Source organism: Sebastes fasciatus, chromosome 21 (genome assembly GCF_043250625.1).
Source record: "Sebastes fasciatus isolate fSebFas1 chromosome 21, fSebFas1.pri, whole genome shotgun sequence".
In the NCBI taxonomy this organism is placed as follows: domain Eukaryota; kingdom Metazoa; phylum Chordata; class Actinopteri; order Perciformes; family Sebastidae; genus Sebastes; species Sebastes fasciatus.
Window position 1 is genome coordinate 9631911 of NC_133815.1, and position 26292 is coordinate 9658202.

The 26292-nt window shown below is 43.6% G+C and overlaps 1 protein-coding gene across 16 annotated transcripts in view; it reads left to right on the top strand.

The window, feature by feature from the left end:
* Positions 1-26292, top strand: part of kiaa1217 (KIAA1217 ortholog) — a 122521-nt gene that overhangs the window by 93466 nt on the left and 2763 nt on the right. For 7 of the 16 annotated variants that reach the window (XM_074621733.1, XM_074621725.1, XM_074621738.1 and 4 more), the window contains 16 exons: positions 2618-2816; positions 3826-3919; positions 9604-10541; positions 12508-12612; positions 13096-13145; positions 15620-15738; positions 15860-16035; positions 18793-18923; positions 19112-19259; positions 19860-20334; positions 20444-20642; positions 20731-21026; positions 21741-21896; positions 22172-22294; positions 24034-24114; positions 24206-25858. In XM_074621733.1, the coding sequence (XP_074477834.1) occupies positions 2618-2816; positions 3826-3919; positions 9604-10541; positions 12508-12612; positions 13096-13145; positions 15620-15738; positions 15860-16035; positions 18793-18923; positions 19112-19259; positions 19860-20334; positions 20444-20642; positions 20731-21026; positions 21741-21896; positions 22172-22294; positions 24034-24114; positions 24206-25858 (4943 nt within the window). The remainder of the gene's footprint in view (positions 1-2617; positions 2817-3825; positions 3920-9603; positions 10542-12507; positions 12613-13095; positions 13146-15619; positions 15739-15859; positions 16036-18792; positions 18924-19111; positions 19260-19859; positions 20335-20443; positions 20643-20730; positions 21027-21740; positions 21897-22171; positions 22295-24033; positions 24115-24205; positions 25859-26292) is intronic. The other 9 variants (XM_074621728.1, XM_074621730.1, XM_074621727.1 and 6 more) reach the window with 9 other exon arrangements.

Sequence of the window (26292 nt, forward strand, 5' to 3'; positions counted from 1 at the left end):
TTGTATTTCAAGTTATTCTGTGGTTCTAATATAGCTGCTTTTTTTTGTTGCATTTCAAACTTTTGGGATGTTAACGGACACAGAATGATGTTTTGCAGGATTGCGCTTAGTTTAAACTTTTGTGTGCCACTGGAGGAAAATTTTTTAAAGCTCAGACAGTCTGCAGTGCCCATTTGGTCAGGAAACCCACTGGCCATTTGCTTCCAATCCTGAGTGAAACCAGCCGTTCAGGAATGTAACACGGCTCTTTGTTAGAACCGAGCTATTCAACTTTGTTGCGGTAAATTAAAAAAAAAGAAATTATGCTAAAGAATTCAAATCTTCATAATGCGTGCTCAATCAATGGCGCTTTGTCATCAAACTCTTTCGCTTTAATCGCCAACATCTGGATGAAAACTAGCCGACTGTTAACATAACAGCTCTCAGGGGAAGGATGGAGTTATTTTGCAAATGGGCACTTTGTTAAGTTATTACTACCCAGAAACCCAGACAGACCAGAAAGAGCAATGATAGACTCAGCAATTTTATTTCCTGGATTTGCCCCCTCTCTGTCTCACCCTGTCTCGCGGAGCATGTAGGATCTTGTATAATATTTCACCGACATCTGGTAGCTTTTACTGGCTCTGTCGTTTTATGGGGTTACACCGAGTAAAACCATTCCTCCTTTCCTTTTAAACCGGCTATTTTTCAGTGCACAAATGTAATTGAAATGACTGATTTATGTGTATCACAACAAGTCTTTTGTCTTTCCCAAGTCATGAAACTTGACATTCTGGACAATTCTCATGAAATATGACACAAAACTTACTTTGCTCTTTTCATTAAAGTTATATTGTTTCGACAGATAACTCCAATAAAAATCAGTGTTTGGAGCAATGAATCAGATAATAGAAGTAGAAATCTTATTTTTCTTCCCTGGCATTGTTTATACAAGTGCAGTGTGGGTGGGTGTGTCTATACATTTTGTGGGGGAGACATCTGTTTTTGTAAAGCACAGTACAGAAGCCACACCCAGAGTTCAGAGGTTCAGGCTTTGGTCTTTTTGATGCACAACTTGTACTGTTCCACCCTGAGCATGCCACCCTGCTTCTGCCCACTATTCCTGCCCCAACTCACTTTCTAAATATCAAGTAATTTGTCTGGAACACACAGCATGCTTTTCTCAAACATGTGTGACACGAACATGAATTGAGTGGCAGGTTTAGTACAATACCACATGACTTACAAATATACTACTGAAAATCTATGAGGACACCACAGAAAACGTTTTTTTTATCAATTCAAATGCTTTGATGTCCTTTGGGCAACGATTGATGGTAAGCATTTATTCTGAAGCCTAATTCAAAAGTATAAAAAAAAAGTTTTCCAAACCCACAAATGGGGACTTTAAAGGGCAGTTTACCATCCACATATTCAGAAACTGGAGAGGATGAAAGTGTTTTTCTATGCCAGCTGCTAGTGTTTGATGGTACACCAGTGGAAAAATGTGCAAATGGATTTTTGCTAATTATAATCTGGCCGAATATCTGCACTGGTCCAGACTGGCTGTCCCCTCTTAGTCGATTAGTCGACTAATGGTTGTTTTGGTCTTAGTCGACTAAGATTTCTTTAGTGAATTAGTCGTTTTTTATGCTTTTTCAGGCTGAATGTCTTATTTTCAATAAACTTATGAGCACATCTCTGTTAAACACAAGATTTAAAGTGGTGCTTTTTTGTGATTCTTTGTGGAGAAACTCAGTTTTACAGATCTGTCGATTAAATCAACTAATCGATTAGTTGACAAAATAGTTTGGGTGTTAGTCGACTAAGAATTTCTTCGGTCGAGCGCAGCCGTAGTCCAGGCACTGAGCAGCCATGACCAGACGTTGGGATGTGGGCAGAGAGTTTTCACAATAGGGCTGTGTATTGGCAAGCATCTGGCAATATGATATGTATCATGATACAGGGGTTATGATTCAATATATTGTAAGCAAAGCGATATATTGCGATTTTTAAAAAGATCTAATTTCATAAAAACATTCCTAGTATAAAGAACACACCACTATATGCATAAAATCTGAGTAAAACAACTTTATTTATGCAATCAGAACAATGGGATCTGCATTTGCATTCATCACAGTCCCTGTAACATCCAACATCATAGCACTACTTTGAGAGGACACATACACTGAGAGGGTGCATCTCTTTCTCACAAACTGCAATAAGGATGCCTTTATGTTTGACCAGCTCTGTTGTTGCATTGTTTTCTGTTCTTACATTATTCCAGGAAGATGAGAAGTTGCAGAAAAAGGTCCAAATCCAGATTTTGACCAACTTTTATTGAGTAAATTCTCAACAATAAGTCGTTAGTTTGTCTCTAAGTCAATCCTTAAGACTAAAAGCCCTCCAGTGCTGCATAATTGTTTTTTACTGTTAAGTAGCTGCATGAAGTGTTAGCATTAACAGATTAACACTGAACTTCTTCAGCATCTGATCATAATCTGTGAGAGAAACAAAACAGTGTATTGCGCAAGTTGCAGAGATCACATGCCTGTCTTAGTCATAGGAAACATTTCCATTCATTAAAAGGAAGTTTGCTTCTGGCTAATCACCCTGCTCCCCTGCTTTCTCTCTGCAGGTGTGCTGTACCTGCAGTACGGGGACGAGACCAAACAGCTCCGCATGCCTAATGAGATCACCGGCATCGACACCATCAGAGCTCTGTTTGTTAGTGCCTTCCCGCAGCAGCTCAACATGAAGATGCTGGAGTCGCCCAGCGTCGCCGTGTACGTCAAAGACGACATGAGAAATATGTACTACGAGCTCACTGATGTCAGGTAAAGACGTATGTTTGTATGTGATAGATACAGAATATGTATTGGATAGCATGCATTGTGTTTAACAGGGCATCCAAGGTTCATAATGCTCCATAGTTTCAGCCTTTCCTTTTCCCCTCCCTGACAACTTCCTGTCTAAACTCGCCCCGCACAGGAAGTGTCACAGGCCAGGAAAGCTTCTTGCTTCCTTTTTCCATCATGTTTAGTAGGAGGAGGGTTATTTGGAGATGAAGCCCTTTGGCAAAATGTCTCCGATATACCCAAACAAACTGAAGAGCACTCTTGAGAGACTTGGATGACTTGTCCTCTCTCCTCTGGTAAAAGTTTGACTCTAGAAAGTTTGACAATGTGAGCTTTTTTTAAACACTTTTTGAGGTATTTTTTATGCTTTTCAGAGTTTAGTTTCCAAAGTATTGTGTACTGTGTTTCACTTACAAGCGCACAAACACACATATACAAGCTCACTGCTTTTTCTTGTTCCTTGTATCCTCCTGGTTTGGTATTCACCAGCATGTCTTATCAATAACACAGCAGATTTTATGTGCCGAGACAGTATACAGCCTAAGTTGTAGTTGTTTTTCAGAAGAAAAAAACTCTTAAAGACGTAAGAAACTTTGCCCTTTTTTCTCTCCAGAGTTTCTGCTCTAGTGCGATGTGTACTTTGTGACTAATTCTTTATCAGGGCTGTAAAAAAAAAACTGTCTCGTGGTTCCTTAAGGTTGATACGGGTGTCCAGGGTGCAACGCCATAGTGAGAGCAGCTCAAAGAAAGAGAGTACCCGCTCTCGGTTTTATGTAGTTGAGCCACGTTTGAAGACAGTATTAGTAGATGATTTTAGAGATTTAGAGGAAATGTCATATGACAGAGGGCTGTCAGAGCCTCTGTCAGGGTACGTGCCCTTGGCAGGGTTGAGGCAGAGGCTGAGATCCAGACTGTATCAGGATCGCCCGCTGTCTGATGGTGATATCTGGGCTGTCTATTTACCATGGGACACCTCTTCCCCCTACAGGAACATCACGGATCACTCCTGCCTGAAAGTGTACCACAAAGACCCGGCGCAGGCGTTCAGCCACGGGCCGAGACCTGCCAATGGCGATGCCAGGGTGAGTACTGACACAGATGCTAACACACAGCAGTGAAAACGAATTGTTTCGTTAACAGCAGCGAATGCCGGCCAGACTTGTTGCATTCTCACATCCTGTTTGCAGTTAAGGGAAGGAATGTCCCCCTGCCTCTTCTTAATCTGTTTAGAGGGGGTCTCATATTGTTCTCCCGGGGGCCTGCGGTCGGGCCTCGCCTCTACGCTCTGGTGCAGCCTGCTTTAGGGACAATTGGACTCAAATCTCACGATTATTTTCCTTGTTCATTCTTCCCCCAATATCAACTCTAATCTCTTTCTCTTGTTCTGATTCCAGCATGTTGGTTTCCTGCTGATGTAACAAAACTAAAGCCCCAAAGAACCCTTTTTTTCTCAAATGTTCCTCCTCTAATCCGCCTGACCCTTTTTTATCTAACCCGCTGCTCCTCTCCGCCTGCCGCAGATTTTCCAGGCGGCGGTTGCGGCACCATTGTGATACTGCAAAAAATTACATTAACCTTCGCTATAATCCCCATTGCCACATACTGTATGTGTCACGCGAGTGTAAAGTGAAATTGATAACGTTTTAAAGGAATGATGAGGCTAACATGATGGCGGTTTAAGAGGTGCCGGTTCAGATGGCGTGATGACTTTGAGGTGCTGCTTTTTATTCTTCCGCTGCTGACAGGCGAGTCGCTTCGGCTGGCTCCGTGTGACAGGGTCCTTCAAGGGGAGGTGAACAAAAGACAATGGCAAAAAAAGATACACGTGAAATGGGAATTTAATAGTGCAAACAGTTTAAGAGCAGGAAAGTTTGCAAGCTGGCCACAGCAGAAGAACACAACATTAATTGTGTGGAGCTTTTTTGTTCATTATTTTCTGAATCAGCACGATTGAAAAGTACAACTGGACTGAAATGCATTGAGCAAAGAGAAGCAAGGCAACTTTACGAGGGCTCTTGTGCAAACATTGTGAAATCTAGGCATGACGTAGAGATATGCTGAACAAGATTGTTGTCATGAATAGTTTTGTCACTGTTTAACCAAGCAGCAATTGACACAGATACAAAGCCAGGACGTGGTTGTGGGGCGTGGAGGCGAGCTAGTTGATGAATGACACAGGACGGCACCTTCGAAAGAAAGTAGTTAGAGGAAATTTGTTGCATTAATCCAAAAATGTACACTCAACGGCCACTTTATTAGATACACGGTGTTCTTCTGCTGCTGTAGCCCATCTGCTTCAAGGTTCGACGTGTTGTGCGTTCAGAGATGGTATTCTGCATACCTTGGTTGTAACGAGTGGTTATTTGAGTTACTGTTGCCTTTCTATCATCTCGAACCACTCTGCCCATTCTCCTCTGACCACTGACATCAACAAGGCATTTGGATATTTTCTCTTGTTCGGACCATTCTCTGTAAACCCTAGAGATGGTTGTGCGTGAAAATCCCAGTAGATCAGCAGTTTTTTAAATACTCAGACCAGCCCGTCTGGCACTAACAACCATGCCACGTTCAAAGTCACTTATATCCCCTTTCTTCCCCATTCTGATGCTCGGTTTGAACTTCAGCAAGACGTCTTCACCACCTCTAGATGCCTAAATGCATTGAGTTGCTGCCATGTGATTGGCTGATTAGCTATTTGTGTTGACAAGCAATTGAACAGGTGTGCCTAATAAAGTGGCCGGTGAGTGTATATTCTTATTGCAAAATTTAAGGCCGCCCTTCCCCCACAAACATATTGGCAAGTTTCAATATTCAGACACAAACACAGACATTGAATACTCTATTCTTGGCAGTTGATAACTCGGACTGAAAGTTTGTTTTGTTTGCCTTTTAAAGAGTCCTCTAAAGAGAAAGTCTTTCTAGTTGTTGGCAACACCTTTTAATAATGAAATAGAAACGCTGGCGCTCAAAGCAAAAGGGCAAATACTACAACCTAATGAGCTGTACACCTGTTCAAACAAATTTTTAGGGGATGGGGGGTGTACTTTACATCTGTTTGGGCTATTGAGTGTCCTCTTGTCTTGCATGGAGGAATGCCAGGCTTCGGATCAGATTTAAAGCATCATCTGCAGTTACCTCTGTTATTGATTGAAGCTTTCTGGCCAAACAGAGCTGTCTCTACTTATAAAAACAACCGTCTTATCTGTCACTGATTGATTTAAGGTGGACAGATGGACACAGTAACGGATAAGTAACTCAATATGCAGAACAGGCAGCAGACTCGTTAGAATAAAGAGGCGTTTTCTTACGCTTGAAGCTTCTCTTTCGTCACGTTTCATCAAAGGAAAAAGCAGAAATTTGAAATGTTAAAGGTGCTATTGATAACATTTATAACATTCAGCCACTAGATTCAGCCATTTATCCGTTTTTTCCACACTAACCCAGAGATACCACGTGATACCAACGTCGTTTTACTATTAGCTCACAAGCCTTGTTAGAAGTGGGAACCAAACGTCAGATATCTTACACAGAGATAAACAAAACATTCATTTTGGACCCACCAACATTTTTAAAATAATGAATTCACAATCCTAATTTTCTTCCGGAAAAAGACATACTTTAAGTCATCACCTTTCTGAAAGCTCTCTAAAAGATGTGATATTTTTTAAAGAAATATTCGTCTACATAAAAATGTTATCAATGAGACCTTAAATCCGTACTCATGTAAGGGATCGTGCCAAAAGCAGTGTAGTTGTATTCATAGAATAGTCAATAGTGGCTGTCAGAAGTGATGTTATGTACACATAGCTGGAGGAGATATTTTGTAAACAGAGGTTCAGTTATTGGCGAAACCTCTGATCTGTTCTCCGTAGGGCAATCCACTTAATTTTGGTATATATTAAAAAATGAAAAAGTTGAATGTCTTGTTTTTACTCACAATTATCATAATTAGCAGGAAGCTCCCATCAACACCATTATGTACACAACAGCATAGTACATGCAGCCATAGAGCTATTTAAATGCTGACACACTACTGCAGGCTCGGCAGTTTGTGAATCATCTCCAGCATGCCAAGAGATCGAGGCGACTTTGTGCGCTCCTACCAGACATGCTGCCCTCATTATTGGAAGCTTAAGAGCGCGATGGAAACAGAGAGAGAGAGAGAGTCCATGAGTCAAACTCAAACCAAATGTTTCTCAAAGCGGTCTCTCATTTGCCTGACATGGTCTCGTGTGTTTATCTTTCAAGCCTCTGTTTTGTCTCAAAGCAGAAATGTACGCGTGTTTTGCAGACAAATATAGACCGGCTTTATAAAGTTAGTGTATTTTAAGCAAAGAACGGTTAGTCTTCCAGAGGTGTAACATCTGTTTGGGATTGAAAAGTTATTCCTCTTGGACCAAATTGTTCTTATGAAGCTGGGCTGGAATTGGCAAACGCAGTCAGAGATGTTATTTTGGGCTCCTGGAGAAATTCCAGCACAAGAGGGCAACTTTTCTTTTCATGTGTGTAGCCACCTTGGATAGTGAAAGCCATTAGGGTTTGATGATGACTGCAGGAGCTCTTTTCTTCTTATATTTCCTATTATATGTAGTGTTGCATGGTCAGACTTGTTGCTGCCATATTTATGAGCTGTGTGTGCTTTCACTGCCAGCAGGTTTCTTTCTTTTTTCTCCCTTTGTTATCACAGCCAAGCCTGAACCCTTTGTTACTGTACACTTTGAGCAGTTGTTGTTTTCCAGTTTGTGCACACATACACACACACACACACATGTCACACCCACTGTATAGTTCCCTTTCCTGTATTAATCTGTATTGGCACTGGGGAAAAAATAAGTACAGGCAACACTGAAAAAGCAAAGTGTCAAAAACTGTACCTGAAGTTTTTGAAGGAACTTTGCATTAGGTTTCGACTTGTCTTCTTATGTAGGTGTGACCTGTGATGAGTCATACCTTGAAGAAACAATTGCTTGTTTGTTTGACAGCGGCAGAGGGTTTGATAGGAAGAAAGATGGATTGGATTCGGCCCAGCATGAGACGCTCCTCAGCTCAGTGTTACCATGCCAGTATATCACATTATATATCCACGGGTTATATCACTGTTTACACACTGTATTTCAGTTGTGCTAGCTAGCACAGAGAAATGTTTACTTCTATGGAAAATGAACTGGAGCCTTGGAATAACTTAACTCAGTATATTGTTGTCATTCTTTCCTTTATGACTTCAAAAGTTTGAAGTCAAACTAGTCTACTACTGTATAGTGCCTTCATGAATCCACAAGTTATCCAGACATTTTTATGGTGGTAGCATACAGAGCTACGGTCGACCATCATTATCAATGTCAATCGTCATCATCAGAAATGTATAATGTACGTGCGAAAGACAAATACCCATATAAAGAGAAGCTGATGGAGGCAAAGGGGTGATATATTACAAAATTGAGGTTAGTCTATGAGATCGATCGTTACGATTTTAAAGGAGAACCTTGACAGCTCGCCACCAATTACGGCCTGAGATGTGTTTTGGCATTAGTGAACACCTGTCAGCAGTTCAAAATATGTTAATCTTTGGGGCCGATGTACAGTTTACAAACGGGTATGCAAATGACCATCAGATCTATAAGCCAAATGCCAACTACACAATCATCCGGACAAAGATAAACTGACGTTAGTTAATGTTGTGATAACTGAATGCTAACAAAACGTTGGCTAATCCCGCATGCGTAATGAATCTACCGGTATCTAGCTAAATTAAACCCCAACTCTTACTCAAAGCAACAAAATATGTAAGTGTATGAAACTGAAAAAAGGTTTGTTTTGCTGCTTTAAGTTGAACTTTTCACCTGTAAAAGGAAGAATGTGGTATTTCTACTTTAGAAAGTGACATTCTCGCTTTAACTAAGCTGTCAATATGGAAGTAGGCCAAGAGGAAGTGATGCAAATATTTGACAAAGCTAAGTGTCAAGAAATGTGACAAGACAATTGAAACTTGTCATACTTCACACCGCAGGTGGCTCACCACGTTAACCAGATTTCCTTTTACTTCTACTGTGAGCCTGTAAGACTTTCACCTCTTTGTTTGTAGTTTTACCACCTACAGCCTGAACACTCATATATTTCCCTGAACCCGTAAAACCACTCTAGTTAAATGAGTTTAGGTTTATTGTACGTTAGCCTTCAAGGGTCCTTTATGGGTGGTCGGACTAAAGAAGGCTCAGATTATCTGACAGTTTAAATAGACTGAACTAGACAGAGCTTGTTGAAAATTAACCAGCTACCTTCTCTCCCTGGAGGTGCACATGTAAGCTGTTTTTAGAAAGCCCCAGTCTGTCCGAGAGAGCAATCAGAGATTTGTTTTAAAATTGTAGTTTTAAGGTGAAGTGATTTACCTTTTTTCCAAAGAAATAATCTTGTTTTATAAAAACCTGTGGCTATAACATCTAGGACTTTGTCTGAAATGCTGTACTCTGGGGATGGTAGCTTTGCGAGTAACTATTTTCTGCTTCTGGAAAAATTGCTGACAGTGTTTTCTTTGAAAAGCAACAGTGTAAACTGAGTTAGATGGATGTTTTTGTTTCTAGGGCACTTCAGTCCAGAAATACAGGATATATACAAAATAAACAGTAGCTGAAGCCCTCAAGTGGGCCTAAGTATGCAGTCTGGTTTACCAATCCTGCATTTATTTTAAAAACTTTTTATGCATTATTTGAAGTTGTTTATATTTGCTTCGTGTATATTAACATGTCTATATGATTTTGTGCTTTTGCAGATGCACAGCGAGATGGTGCATGCCGCTCGTGATGGCCCACATCCTCTGAGACAGCCCCCCATGGGTCCCCCACCACACCACCCCATGCAGGGAGCACTTCCTCCGAGCCCCCACTCCATGCCCCCATCCCCCTCCAGAATCCCATTCGGCCCACGGCAGGGATCTATACCTGGCAACGCCACTCTCCCAAGGGACCGGCTGTCTAATGCCAACCCTCCGGCCCGCTCCATCTCGCCCTGTCCCAGCGCCATCCTGGAGAGACGGGACGTCAAGCCGGATGAGGACCGGAGCACTAAAAGCCACAGTCTATCCAGGGGAAATGAGGGGTTGTATGCAGACCCGTACTTGCTCCATGGACCACACCCCAGCCCTGGGCTTGATGGTCCAGATCATGTCATGGGGGGATTTCACCGTGCCTCCATCCGCTCCACAAGCTCTTACAGCGGGCCCAGCCCAACAGACACTATGGATCACCCCTCTCTGTACAGGCAGAAGTCCAGAAACAGCCAGCTGCCTACGTTGGGCTCCAAGACTCCTCCTCCATCCCCTCACCGGATGACGGAGGTACGGATGATTGACATCCATGGCGGGCCTCCTCATGGCGGGCCTCCTCATGGTGGGCCTCCTCACGGCATGCCTCCTCATGGCGTGCCACCTCACGGCGTGCCACCACATGGCGTGCCACCTCACGGCATGCCACCTCACGGCATGCCACCACACGGCGTGCCACCTCACGGCATGCCACCACATGGTGTGCCACCTCATGGTGTGCCACCACATGGTGTTCCCATGGATAGAAGCTCACCTGTGCGCCAGTCCTTCAGGAAGGAGGAAGTGGCAGGGACCAAGCCCCGGAACAACATGGGATCACCTGTAGTTTCAGACCTCCAGGGTCACCTCCAGGGGCCCATCCCAGCGGCCAATGAGCATCAGACACGGTAAGACACGGACATTACACACAGTGGGGCTGGTGGGATTGTTAGAATTAGGATTACGACATTGCATGGGAGCATGGACTAACTCCGCATCCCAGTTTCATCCTAACCGTGAGCTGCTGATTTTCAATCCCCGGCTCTGACTGTTTCATCATCCATGACTAAAGGCAAGAATATATAACCCACCCTGTCACTTTCTTGAGCGTCAAGAGCTGCACATTAAGAACAGCAGACTACTGCACATGATAACGCATCAGTTTGGTTTGTGTATATAACCAGTTCTGCTTATCTGACCGTTGTTTTCACAGTCTCTATTCAAACTACGGAGTGTTGATTATTACAGAGTGTGTAGAGCCAGACATAGCTACCACCACTGAAACAATATAGTATCTGGAGACCCCGTTAAGCCACTGTATATTTTTCTGTTACTCCGTCACTATTGTTCCAACAACAAACCCTCTGCAGAGCCTATTCAGTTTGGATAATCCAGCAGACATTTTGGTACCTGGATTAGGTTTATCCACTCTGACTGAGAGCACATAAACATACTCGTAGAAAGAGGGATGCTTGCCACTTAGCCAGGCGAACGTGGTTTCACTAAAAATGTGCGTACCTAGGAAAACCAAAGAAAATATTGACCAGGTTGAATAAGTATTTTAAATGGCCCAATCAGTCAAACAGATCAGGTCAGACCACCTGGGCAGCCCATTAGAAATGCCCTGGGAAACTGTGAAAAGAGTGTTGGAATTTGAATAGGAAAGTACTGTACTTCACTTTCAACATAAACACTCTCTAGCTGTCATAGAATTTATTCATGTGAAATATGCTGTATTGCGCTGAGGTTAGTTATTGTTGTGTCTGTCTATTGTCTATAGCACAGCTAAACCCCCATTTGTCCCCGCTGTGTCCTCAGCTATCCTTCCTCAAGATAAATCATGACATCTGAAAACAAAAGTTGTTCTCTTTTCCAACCTCTAGGCTTACCAAGCAATCTTCAGTGTAAGGTCCCCTATTCACCCCTCTGGTGTTTGGCTTTCTTAACGCAGTGTTATTTTCAAATTGTCCCTTCATTCTCTTCCGAGCGGCCACTGCTCGGTGACAAACTCTTGTTTTATTTAAAAAACAATATGGCTCAAACACCCTGGGTCCGGACCTCGGGGTTGTTTTCTTGTCTTGAGTCGTCCATCTTTTTTATTCCATTTGGACTTTGTGGAGAGAGTAAACTGTGCACTGTTGTAATTCAAACACTATTTATTTGACCATAGTCAATATTTAATCAGGACATAATTGCAAATCAATTGCAAAAGATTCTCCACTGTGTGTTAATCCAACACAGTCTCATGGCAGTTTGTGAAATAGTCATGGAATTGAATCTATTTGATTCGTGTATATAGACACAAATTTCCCTTTTTTTCGTGATGCTCAGCACGAATTTCAACGACGCATTTTTCGTGCTTTTTCCTACGAATGTGCAGCAACACGTGACGCAGGTTTCCGCTCCAGTCTTTTCAAAATAAAACTACTTAGTTAGGTTTAGGAATAGCTGTAACTTAAGTACGGAAGTTACATTACAAATAAGTCAACTTTGACTTGTGGTTTCACACGGGATATGAACACCGGTCTCCTGGTTGAAGTCCTGTGTTTTCCGATCCACCCCGACCTCCTAGCTATACTATACCCCATATTTCCTGGTTCACAATTACATGGATTATATACGAATTGATTTCTGGCTGAACATCACAAAAAAAAATTGCAATTTTGTCTATTAGACGAATCAATACATTAAATTTCGTGACTATTTCACGAACTGTTGTGCGACTGGGCTGAATAATCCCACGAAATAACAGAAAGCTTCATGGTCTGGTAATTAAAAACAATTGATTATTCTGAGCTGATATTTGCTCTAGTGGCAGCTGTAATATCCAATAGGCCTCCCTTTTGAAAGTAGAATTTTCTGATGTTTCTGCAGAGTGCGAATGAAGGCTATGGAGCAACAGATTGCCAGCTTGACTGGTCTTGTTCAGCATGCACTTTTAAAGGAGCCAAACACTAGTGGCACCAAGGAGCTACTAAGGTAAGCAATCACAGTATAGGACAAAGTGAGGCATCAGGGGAAATGGAGTTTCAAATGAAAAGCCTGGCCATCCAGCCAGAGCGGGAGAGATAAAGTATCCCCTCTATAATGGCCATATCAAGCCACTTAAATAGCATCTGGTGAAGAGGAAATAGGTTTGACTGTGAATCTGATATTGAAGTCATTTGCTCTTCTAGATGAATGGCCACTATGTATCTGGCTGCATTTCAACTCTTTGCATTTCTCTGTGGAGACCTTGTGTTAATGTTTGCCTCAAAGGTCTGTGACTGCAGTGAATTTTTATGCTACACCGATGAAGCTTGTTAACATCATTAACATCATTTTAACCTCTCTGGTTTGTCAGTCTTTCCCATCATACTTTGTTGTATTGTGTTTGTTCCTACTAATACAAACTAAAAGTGCCCCTAATAACGATTTTTCGCAACCAAAATCCTGCTCTTATGATTTTTTCTCTGGCTGCAGCGAGAGACCGCCGAAGACATCCTCTCCAGCCCACAGCGCACACAGCTCAGGTTAGTATCATTATTATTCTGCTCGACTTTTTTCCTCTCTAAAGAGTTTTAGCGCCATAATGTCTTGTGCAGACAAGCCCACACATCAGTGTCAGTCAACAGTCTGCAATGAGCAGCGCTGGAGGGAGGGAAAACAAAGTCTTTGCTTGTCATCGGTTCGTATTTCCTTACAATCCTTTACCCCCGTACGGTACATCCAGTTTAATAGGAGATAAGAGCCGGCAGAGCTAACACAAGCTCCTCAAAGCACTACTTAAAACAAGACGTTATTACTCCTCAAGCCCACCAAGATGATTCAGCGATTCAGCCTCTGCTCTGTGGCCAGATCTTGGTTTGATAAAAAAATCTGCAACCTCACCAGTGGCAGAACAAAAACACACAACACTATTCATGCGCCTTGAGATCTAATCTCATGTCTCGTGACACATTTCATATGTAGCTTTCGGAGGGATTTACTTGTCATGTTGTGCTCGAGTGAATCTCCAGAACATCAGAAAAGTTACAGCGTCGGCTTTGATCTCGCCAGACTGCTTCTACATCAAACATGAGAAAGCAGTGACACTTCTTTTTTTTTTACAATTCTTCAACTGCTTCTTCGTCGTCAACACACAGCATGCACTTCTTTTGATGGACATTTTCTCCCCAAGGCCCAGCCAGCAGCAGTGTGCGTTGTAACCTGTACTTCAGGTCTAGGCAGCTGTCAGGTTATATGTCAGGACTATGTTGTGAATAGAGATTTGGGATTATGGAGACAAAAGATTGTTCTTGTACTGCCCCGACAGAGGGTGAGTTTCTGCGTCAAGGGAGATTAGAGTGCACTCTGAACATTACCTGACCTGTTGTGTAACTCACAGGCAGGGACACTACTTTCTTTAATGGACCTCATGTTTCTGAGGTGAAAGGATTGGTTCTCCCAAATTACAAAACACATATTTTATCACTTACCTCTAATGTTACCTGGCCAAGCGCATAGTTTTGGTTTTATTTGCCCACGCTTTGAGATATTCATCTTTAAGATTTCTGCCTCAAAGCCCATACGATAGAGCTCAATAGTGACAGCCTACTTTTTGAACATCTCCGGATACAGAAGTGAATTTCCCATTAATTTACTCCTTTTCAGAAAATCCTTATATAAAGGGTTTCAAGCATGGAACCAACCAGCTATGAGACGATTTGATTCGGAGCAAAAAAAAACATTGGAAAACTGAAAAAAGGCAAAGGTGCAAGACTGTGTACATAATGTAACATTATTTAAAGAGTGAAGGAACTACTCATCCCATAAACTATTTGCGAATGGCGACTCGCAGCTTCTGAAAACTTCAAACGTTTAAACATAACTCATGTCGAAATTAAATGAAGACAGATTCAGGAACAGCATGTCTTATTTCTCACCTTAAATGTTTTCAGAAACACATTTCGGTGAACTATTTTTGTAGTATTAGTAGGGATTAAAATATTTAATCACGATTAATCCCAAATTAATCACACATTTTTTATCTGTTCAAAATGTACCTTAAAGAGAGATTTGTCAAGTATCTAATACTCTTATCAACATGGGAGTGGACAAATATGCTGCTTTATGCAAATGTATGTATATATTTATTATTAGAAATCAATTGACAAGGGTCAAAGGGGAGACTCGTGGGTACCCATAGAACCCATTTTCATTCACATATCTGGAGGTCAGAGGTCAAGGGACCCCTTTGAAAATGGCCATGCTGGTTTTTCCTTGCTAAAATTTAGTGTAAGTTTGTAAGAATATGAATGTGATTTTCACTTCTGAAACCTCACTGTTGAGCTCTACAGATTTTAATCGAATTTCATTTGTGGTGCTCACAGCATTGAAAAATTTAAGTCTTCAATTCAACCCACTCCGAGGAAACATGGATTGGATCCATTTATTAGCCGATATTAAATGGACTCGCTCTACCTCAGATGACCGTCCTCTGTTTTTAGATGTGCGATGAAAATATAAAAAAAGGTCATGCTGGAGTTTTTGAAAGGATTAAATTCAATTATTATTGCTGTTGGCCATTTAGGGACGCTCACTCAAACCACAAATATTACCTCCCTTGGTTTCCATGGTTTCAACCTCTCCTCCGTCTCTAGCGGTGTCTGAAATGCCGAAATCAGCTGACAGACATTTCAGAGGTGCAGCCAATATGAGTGCCAGCCGGTATATTATGTGTGCTTATTATGCGGGAGAGAAGAAAAAAATACAGCCGCAGAGAGTTCAGACAATCATTACTAAACATTAGGAACATTAAGTCAGACCAGTGTGTTGCCAGGGAAAATGTGTTCGCACAATCTAACCAGTAATTTGTCGGGTGAAGTCAGACAGTATGACGGAGTGAGGGTTTGGAAAAGAACAACTCTCTCTTTTTACTTTTATGTGCCTATTTAGTAGTTTTAAGTGTAATTTCTGCAGTATTATTTAGTCAACTAACAAGCTGTAACTTGATTTTTTTTCATAGGTGGTTCCCCAGTCAACGCAGCTCCATCAGACAAGGTTCCTCTCAAAGTCAACCTCCTGCAGTTCAGGAAGAACGTCTCTGATCTCAGGATGCAACTCCATCAGATGAGACAGCAGCAGGTGAGACCTCTTTCTCCTTTTAATTAATTTCGAGTGTGTTGGTATCCACTACGGCTTTGTATTTCTGCTCTGCTAGTTCAGGTCCTCTAATATCTCATTCCCACTGCGTGCATCCCCTCAGCTCCAGAACCAGGAGGCGTTACGAATCCAGCTGAAGCGGGCAGAGCAGGAAATCAGTGTTAAACTTGCGGAGGCCATGCGGGGTCTGGAGGACCCTGTGCAGAGGCAGAGAGCTTTGGTGGAAGAGGACAGGCACAAGTACTTGGGCCTGGAGGAGCGTGTCCTCACACAACTCGGGTAAAGTCACTTCCTTGACAGGTGTTTTTAATAGTCTAAAGATACGGTAGTTTGCACCCATTACTGAATGTTTATTGTTGTATTAGAGATGATTTAGTACACACCCACGCGTCTCCAGTCAAGGTGTTTTCATTTATAGGAAATCCCCAAAAGGCTTCATTTTTTATCAGCTTACCTGCGCCTTTCACTCCTAAACTCTTTGACAAGCCAACGCCCTCCAAATTACAGCTCACAGGTTTATACAGGCAAAGCAGCGCCTGCCTCTCGGAGACAGCAGACTAGAACAATGGAGGAACTGTGGAGGAACTGCCCTGCTCTTATTTTAATTCATCTTCTTGCCAACAGGGAGCAGCAATTGAGTCTTTTTTTTTTTATTTGGATGTCTACAGGCAAGGTCACACAGTGTTGTCTTGCTCGACAGTGAACACATGCTCCAGTAAACACAATGATAGCAGCTCATGGAGGCTGAGAAATAAACAGGCAGGAAGTCAGTGGATTAAGCTCTGTGTTACTCTTGGTTTTCAGCCAGTTGTGAGTCAGCAAAACACGGCTGCTGGCGCTTTAAATAAGGCTGTGTAATTAGGGCTGCTTGGCTTTAAGAGCTGTGGGAGAATGTGGTGTGAAAACCGCTGCCCTCTCCAGAGGAGAAGTAAATCTATCGTGACCTTTGAGGGCACATTTTGTAACATTTTATAGCTCTTTGGCAACAAAAAAGCCTCAGTACTGTAAATCATGAAACTGGTACTAATAGATTGCCAGTAATCCAAGGACAGAGGTACTTGGAAAAGGAAACAAATTAGTTTCAAATAGGATGGTTTGTCATCGTCAGTGGACAGTATTGGTGATGGTGACAGAGCTTCCACAGAGCATGTATCCAAATAGAGGGTTAGGTCCAAGGTTATAATAATTTTGAATTTTTCCAATTAGTTTTTATTTTAGTTTTAAGAGTGTGTTTGCTAGTTTTAGTTTAGTTGCAGTTTTTCTGAAGAGATTAGTTTTTATATATTTAGTTTTACAGTAGTTTTAGTTTTTGTTCGGGCCAGCTATAAATGGAAGTCCACAAACCAATGGGTGACGTCACGGTGACTACGTCCACTTCTTATACTGTATACAGTCTACAGTCTGATCTTCGTGGTACTTTAGTGAAGCAATTGTGGCATAGCGCCGTCTCCTGAAATGTCTGTCTGTTTAATTTCTGTGGTTCAATATCACGAGAGATGACGAAAATCCATGCTGTCTCCTTTTTTTCTGTAGTGATAAATTTATTTTCATATTATTTCTACTAGCGGGCTGCACGGTGGTGCAGTGGTTAGCACTGGCGCCTCACAGCTAGAGGGTTGCAGGTTCGAATCCGGCTTGGGACCCTTCTGTGTGGAGTTTGCATGTTCTCCCCGTGTTAGCGTGGGTTTTCTCCGGGTACTCTGGTTTCCTCCCACAGTCCAAAGACATGCAGGTTAGGTTAATTGTGGACTCTAAATTGCCCGTAGGTGTGAGTGTGAGCGTGAATGGTTGTCTGTCTCTATGTGTCAGCCCTGCGATGGACTGGCGACCTGTCCAGGGTGTACCCTGCCTTCGCCCAATGTCGGCTGGGATCGGCTCCAGCCCCCCGCGACCCCTACCGGGATAAGCGGTTGCAGATGGATTATTTCTACTAGTTTTTTACCAAGGCAATATCGTTTCAGTTTATTTTTTCTTTAAAAGATATAGTTTTTATTTAGTTTGTTTTTCACAGCTTATTTTAGTTTTAGTTTTAGTTTACTATAATAACCTGGTTAGTTCACATGCTTGGGATCCCATACTCAAAGTTTCAGTTCACAGCAGTAATTTACAGTATATGAAAGAGAACATGAAAGGCGGGTGATTCCTTGAGCAAATGGGATCTTAACTATTTCATTAGAGTATCTTTGAAGTTTGCATCTTATACTCTGACTAGGGCTGTCCTCAACCAAAGAATTTCTTAGTCGACTCAGACTAAAACGGCCGATTAATCGACTAAGAGGGTGCAGCCCTAACTCTGACACACATTTTAGATACGTACTGTATCTGTTTTTGTCTGCGGGGGACTCAATAAAAAAAGTCAAATCTGTTTCCTTTTGTCCTCAGCTGGTATTTCCCGTCATCGTTCCTATTACCAACAGGCCTCGGCATAGCAGGGCATTTAACACACTGTCTCCTCATTACCCTCCCCACTCCCTTTAGGGGACTTCTATAAAAGAGTGTTTCTCAGGGGTGCCCGGCCACAATGAAACACCATTTTAGTCCCTCTCATGCAATCCAACACTGCACACAATGTTATCATTCGGCACATTTCCCAGCGGAGTGGCTGTTTTTCTTGAGCACTGGGATGTCTGTGAAGCAGCATGCTGTGTTTTCTATGTGAGGAAGTGCTCTCATACAAATAAACCCACGATTAGACCCACGTAAACATTTGTGGTTTTGGGATGACATCCAATCTAGACTAAGCAATCTAATATAGGCAAGGGAGCGAAATGCATAGTGGAAATGTTCATTGCCAGTGTTAATCTTTGTACATATTTTACATTATGATCTGATTTGTTTCTTATATTTTACGGATCATGTCCCAAAGTCTCACCTCTGTCCCATCGGTATCACTGTATAACTGATAGTGTTCTGCCCCCTGGTGTTTGTAAAGAGTAAATACAGTGTTAATAGTATTGTGAAAAATCTTTCTCTGACAACTGGATCATCTTTCCAACTCTAAATGTTCGTTTGTGTGCATTGTGTTTGTCTGTGCAGTGAGCTGGAGCAGTATGTCGGCTCTCTGCAGAAAGACTCGGCAGCGACACAAAGAGTGGTGACCCTGAAGGACGTAGAGGAGGGAGCAATGACTCTGAGGAAGGTTGGAGAGTCTCTGGCAGGGCTCAAAGGTAAGACGACAAATTCTCACTACTGGGTACAATAGCCTTCTGGCCTCTCGTTAAGGGGAGATACTACAAGTGAAAACATTTTGAAACTTCCCCAGTAGGTTACTTACAAAACAGCACAGAGTTGGGAAAAGAAATGGGAGGAAATCACAAAATAACAATGTGCAATGCTTCTCTGTGTGTTTCCTCAGGAGAGTTCCCAGCCCTACAAACCAGGATGCGGTCCGTGCTCCGGGTGGAAGTGGAAGCTGTCAAGTTTCTGAAGGAGGAGCCTCATAAACTGGACAGCATGCTGAAAAGGGTCAAGAGCCTGACTGACACACTCAGCAGTCTGAGAAGGTAGAGGAATGATGAAGAGAAAAATGTCAGTGGAGATAGAGTAGGGATCAGGGGAAGAGGTGCAGGAGTACGGGGGCTGAGAGTGACAGAGAGGGGGATTGAAGATGAAAACAAAAAGCACTCTGCGGAGCTCCTCACAGGGGTCTGTGATGTGCGAGATTGTGCTATTTGATTATGCTGGCAAACCCGCCTTCATCCCATCAAAGAGGTCAGTCCGTGTGGACAGAGGAGTGAGGCTTGATATACTTCCATCGCCTTCACTGAACCGATAAGTGAATTAATTTGGTGGACACTGCGGCGCCTCATTTCCATTTTAATATGTCACAGACACGAAGTTCACTCTCAACTTTTCTCTCACTCTCCCTTTGAGACTCTCTTGTCTTTTATCCAAAACAGTCGCCAAACCATGAGACATTGCATCATAGCTTTTGGTGGTGTTTTTACCCCTCATGTCAGAATTAATCCAAAACATTTTGTTAACTTTATTATAGGGTTTGATGTATTTTCAATCTGGATGAGACATTAAAAAGACCATTAATACTCTTTTTGGTTGAAAATGTACATGGTTTGTATCACATACTGTTTCCCTCCTCTGTGCAGATGTGCTAGTGAGGGCTCTCAGAAAGGACCTGAACCCTCTGCTAATGTCCCAGTGGACAACAGCCCTTCAGCAGCAGCAGAATCTCCCACAGCATCAGTCCAGCCCGGCTCCCCGCTGGAGCCCCAGAGCTCCACCATCAAATCGGAGGTGATGCCTTCCTCTCCGGTGGTCATCCATCATGTCCAGAGCTCCCCGGTCCTCATCCAGCAGTCCCAGCAGTCTGCGGCCCTGACGGCTCAGCCCAGTCCGCCGCTCACCCCCAGCCCCTCTCACACCCCCAGTCCCATCCCGACCAAGATTCAAGGTCGTGAATCTCCCAAGGGGGCAGCCTCGGATCCACCGAGTCCCGCCCGTCAAAAGAAGACGCAAGGGAACCCGGTGAATAATGGCAACGGCGCTCCCACCCAGGGTCTGGTCATAGAGGAGCTCCAGACCAGTCAGGACAAGAGCAAAAACAGAGCCATGTCCATAGAGGTACATTTAGTCACCATATAATCGTCATTTGGTTTTGATTTATTTTCTCATTAGCATCATCTGAATGGCATTATTTTGACCTTCTCTCTCTCTTCTTTTCACCCTGTAGGCAGCAGAGAAGGAGTGGGAAGAGAGGAGGCAGAACTTGGGTCATTATGATGGGAAAGAGTTCGAGAAGATCCTCCAGGAGGCCCAGTTCAACATGATGAAGGGCATTCCCAGTCTAGAGGTGGAGGAGAACCCAGCACTGCCCCCTGCTTCCCCCGCAGAACAAGCAGACATCAACAACACTGTGGAGTCACCGACAGGTACAAATCTAACACAAACATGACCTCCATCATTTTACATTTTAAAGTATGTCCTCCTGTGTAATTTCATCTCTGTTTTGTACGACAGAAGAGCCCCAGTCTGAGCCTCCCTCTGACAAACCAGGCAAGAAGGTGCCTGAGAAACTCCCAAAGCCTGTGATGGTGGAGAAACCAGCCAAACCTGCACCGGAGAGACCCCCCAAGACTCCCACCACCAAGCCGGCGCCCACTGACAGCTTTACCAAGCAAGGGTCTGAAAAGTCCTGCAAGTCCCCACCACCACCTCCTCCAAGGAAGACCTACTCCAGCTCAAGCTCAGGCATGACCACCACACGCTCTGGAGAAGTGGTCTACACCAGCAGGAAAGAGTCTGTCTCGGCTCAGGTCAGTCTGATAGAAGGTTGTCTTTTCACTGTGTGGGTTTTCTTGTGTGTTTAAACTCCAAAAATTGCAATAACTTACTGGTAACAGTGGAGCTTGTTTAGCCTTTGTAGATACTTAATAACAATTTGTGAAAAATACAATACATTTAATAATTTAAAGGGACAGTGTGTAGGATTTCGGGGGATTTATCTGCCCTCCGCGGCTCACGTTACCACAGTCTTGGAAAAGGAGGAGTGAGTGAAGGTGTATTCAATTGGTTGCAATCTGCAATCACACCACTAGATGCTGCCAAATCTTACACACTGTCCCTTAAAATAATATATAAATAAAATAACATTTGGGAAATGTGGTTGTTTTGCTTTCTTGCTGAGAGTTAAGTGAGTAAATCAAAAACACTCTCTATGGAGCAAGAGCTAAGAGGCGAATAGCTCTTGCTCTTTAAAACAGACCGTTGCGATGGGCGCAGTTCTAATGTCGGACTCTGGCGGACCATTTTTGTGTCACATTATTGATTAATGCAAGACCCCACCACTTCACGCCCCTTTGCATCGCCCTGTCTGGGTTTATTTCACAACAATGACTGGCTCGCTGTGCATTATCCCTTACTTATTTTAACTTAGTTTAGCATAAAAACTGGAAGAATGGGGGAAACAGCGAGCCTGGCTGGCTAGAAAAGTAATAACGAAATAATTTCCTTTTCATACATTCCAACAGGAGGGTGAGGAGGACACTCCACCTCCCAGTCCCCTACCCAAACCCAACAAGGTTCCACCAGAGACCAAGCCGAAGCCAGCCACCCCTCCCCCCGTCACCGCTTCTGTTACCGCAGAAGAGGAGGATGAAGGGGACAAGATCATGGCAGAGCTCCAGGTTAGATGCATATCACACACTCACATAATCCCTCAGACAAAAAACAAATCAATAGGTGTAACGTCCTCTGGATTTTGCTGTTTTTTGTGGGAGTGGGTCTATCACTTCTTCCCGTGGTGGTTGTCTTCAGAAGTGGCAATGGATGAGCACTCACTCAGCTCCTTGATTTTGAATCTAACTTTGTCACGTGTCGGGTTCTACGGCTGTGACAAAGCTGAAGACACTCTTCCCTCCTCAAAATTCCCATTTCCCCTTCACTTTTCTCCACTCTTCAGGTTTTCCAGATGTGCACGGTTAAGGATGTAGGGGTGAAACATTTGGTAGAACCCACCCCTCGAATTGAACCGCAAATCAGAGAGCTAAGACCGGGGCCCTTATTGCCCCTCAAAGAGAAAAAGGTAAAATATAACTTCGCCGTGCAGCTACCCACCTAACTGCCTGCCTCTGCCCACTGTCTGATACAATCGATGGCTGTGTCCTAACCCTCCTACAACTTCTGCACCCTTTGCTTTGGCTCGAGAGAAACCTGTAACAGCTGCCTTTCCTTGCTGCCTCCGTTTCCTTCCCTCTTTTGATTCTGCTGGATATCTCAGCTTGAGTACATTTCCGGATTAAGTCTGCATAAAATGAAGCCTCTGAAAAGACGCTGTGTCTTTTGTGCGCCTGGACCAGACAATGATGATGTTTTGCCACTGATTTAATTATCTTTTGTCAATAAAAGACCTCGGCACTGTATTCTACAGGCAATTAAATCGTCTTGTGTCTTTCTTTAATTACACGTCTTCATACAAAATCAATAGAAGAAATACGTCTTAAAATGATTGACAATTGAGAGAAACAACGTAGTTATGTGCAGACACAACCTGTTTTTGCAGACTTGGTTCACTAGAGGTCAGTCTGGCCACTTTGCATGCTACTCTCCCCCACTTGTACTTTTTCTGAGGGATCACTTTTCTGTTTCTCTTTGTCTTTGCACAACTTGACTTCAGTTTGCTTTCCCAGCTTTTCACCTATATAACCAGCACAACCCTATAATTTTTCACATTCAGGTCAAACAATTCTCACTTTTAATATGATTTTGTTAATCAATGTGACAAAGAGGACAGGTATGTACAAGCAACAAATTTGACTAGTTCACACCCAAGTTAAAACGTGCGATCTAAGTAAGGGATAATGTACAGCGAGCCGGTCATTGTTGTGAAATAAGCCCCTTCATGGCGATGCGAGCCCTGTCGGCAAGCCCAATGACCCGCTAGCTGTACATTGTCCTGCGTATTACACGGCTACTTCAATAAGAAATCAATAATTGAACACAAAAATGGTCCTCCAGAGTGCGACATCATAACAGCATCCATAGCAACGGTCTGTCATAAAGAAATGACATTTATAAAAATGCCTGGGTCTTCCGTCGATCTTCCGCATCCATTGGGCCCATAGAGCAGGCGCAGTAGTGTTTCCTTTAACCCTGCCTCCCATTCACGTGTACGGAGGAAGGGAAATAACTCGGGATTCGACAATTTTACAACTTATAGGGACCGAATTATTTAAATAAGGGCTATTCAAGTGTTCGTATTGGGAAGTTGATTTACCTCAAAAACACTTACTCTGATTTATAGACGTCTTTTTCCCCATGTAAGTCTATGGGAAAAAGTATTTTTGGGTCCAACGGCATCACGTGACGGACACGGAAAGAAATTGCAATTGTAAATTCTAAATGTAAAATTTGCTGCCTGGGGGCTTGCTAAAAACCAGAAATAGAGACTGTTTATTGAAACATATGTAATGTATCAACAGTGGAAGTGCAAAAAAGAACAGGCAGGGTTTAGCCACCAAAAAGAAGCTGATTTGGCTGTTGTAGTCTTAGCTTTTAAACAGTAATATTTATTAATTTTCCCTGCATGCATTGTGATATACAGCATTTAATATCAGAGCAGCATATTAAATTGATGTCATACGGTATGAAACTGGAGATTCAGTTAACATACTGTAAATACTTTGCTGTGGCCGTGTAGAAGGTAATCACCCAACGCAGTGTTGATTACTGCTGCTGCAATAATGTCTGTGAATTCACACTTAACCCACAGCAGCCTGACACAGCAGCTGCACAGTAATATTATTCCCTCACACATTGTCCTAGCAGAGCTCAGAGCCCACTCGAGAGGATAAAGACCCCGACACAGATGAAAATGGGAACACTACTGTCCGACAGAGCAAAGGGGTATGCATGTTCTATCATCCAAGCATTGTTTTAATGAATAGTTAAGACATTTTTTGAGAGATTTTAAACAGCTACTTCATTCATTTCTCAGGTCATATACTATGTGACTGGCCAGATTCCCAAAGAGCCTCCACCGCCGCCAGGAACGGAGGAAACCCCCGAACACCGAGAGCCTCCATCACAGGTGTCAAATGTCAATGTTAACGACAATTCTCCAAGCCAGCAGCAGCAGCGGCCGCCACCACTGTCTCCACCACTGTCTCCACCGCCCAAATCACCTGTATCACCTCCACCCAAATCACCTGTAACACCTCCACCTATATCACCCAAACCCGTGGGGCTGAAAGGATTCAAACTTCCGAGGACGCAAATGAAACGCTCCGAGTCCTTGAAGACGGGCGCAGAAATGGAGAAGGGGAAAATCCTCCACAAAATTAACACTGAAAAGAAAAGTAAAATCATCCAGCTACATGTTTCTAGTAAGAATATAAAACCTGAGCCTGTGGTAACCACGACAACCAGCACCATAAAAGAGGCGCCTGTTGCTCTACCAAAAAAGGCTCCTAGCGAGGACAACGATCCACCTAAAGCTATCTTTGAGGAGGTTAACGAGGAGGCTAGTCTTAGTCCTGACTTACCTGGAGAAGAGGCGCCGCCGCCCCCTGACAACATAGCGTTTATGATCACCAACACCAAAGTTCAGGCCCTGTCCTGTGGCGAGTACCAGGAACTGGTCAATGCCAAGAAAGGAAACGTCCAGACTGTTACTGTAGGCAACGCCACTAACCGAGGGAACGGCACAGAAGAACCCAGTGAGCCACAGGATAACGGCTTCAACAGGAAGCCCGTCATCATCATTTTCGACGAGCCCATGGACATCCGTTCAGCGTACAAGCGCCTGTCCACCATCTTTGAAAGTGAGGATGAGCTGGACAGGATGCTGGCGTCGGAGTGCATCGAGGAGGAGAGCGAGGAGTCGGACACGGAGAGGAGTAGCGTGCTGCAGGTTAAAACAGGAGGGACCGAGTTAGTTGACGGCAAAAACGTCACCACTTCAAATGCCGCAGCAGACCACGTTAGCTTGTCATCCTCATCTTCATCTTCCATCTCTGAGCTGACGGACAGCGGAGTGAACTCAGAGTCAAACGGTGACGCCAAGCAGGACGGTAAGAAGAAGTTCAAGTTTAAGTTCCCGAAGAAACAGCTGGCGGCGCTGACCCAGGCGATTCGCTCGGGCACCAAGTCAGGAAAGAAGACTTTACAGGTGGTCGTGTACGAAGACGAAGAGGAGTCCGACGGCACTATCAGGGAGCACAAAGAAGCGAAGAGATTCGAGATTACGCGCTCAAAATCCTTAGCGGACGCTCCCAAGGCGACGCCGCTGAAGAGGCAGAACTCCGACTCCATCCTCAGGACGGATGAGATCAAGAAGAACACCTACAAGACGCTGGACAGCCTGGAGCAGACCATCAAGCAGCTGGAGACCACCATCAGTGAGATGGGACCGCTCTCCCCCACGGAGCCGGTCGCCACGGAGGAAGCTATGGCAGGGAATGGGAAAAGCTCAGACGGAGTGGGGCTGAAGAGGTCTTCCTCTCTCCCTACCTCCAGAGGGTCAGGCCCTAAGGTACCCAGCAAACTCTCACTGCTGAAGAAGACTAAACCTCAGCTCCTTCCTCGCCCTGTAGTCATCCCTACTACCACCACCACCACTGTCCCCAGTGCCCCCAGCACCGTACAACAGGTCTCTCTCTAGCTCTTGTTGCTCCGGGAGGCTTTGGGTCCTTCTTTTTCTCCGTTTACAACCTCACTCCAACCCTAACCACTCAAATTACAACAAATCATTAATCCACTCCACAGGTGAAATGTTGGAAATGTCCCCCGTGGCTTTCTCCCTCTGTGAAATCATGGTGACATGATTGGGGGTGGCATTTTGTTGGGTTCCTGGCTACCATGCTTCTCCTTCAGGTCATTGCTAAACCTCTGAGGTTTTCAGCAAGTGGCATCATCAAAAACACTCATGATGATTAAGCTCTTCCTTATTCTTGACTGCATGTACTACTGTGTATTGATGTGTATGTATGTCCCACTGGGTGCATGATCTTTCACTGGTGTTGATCGATGAGGTGTTTACCTGTTTGATTTTTCATACTTCCTCATGTGGTGTGTGTGTTTTTT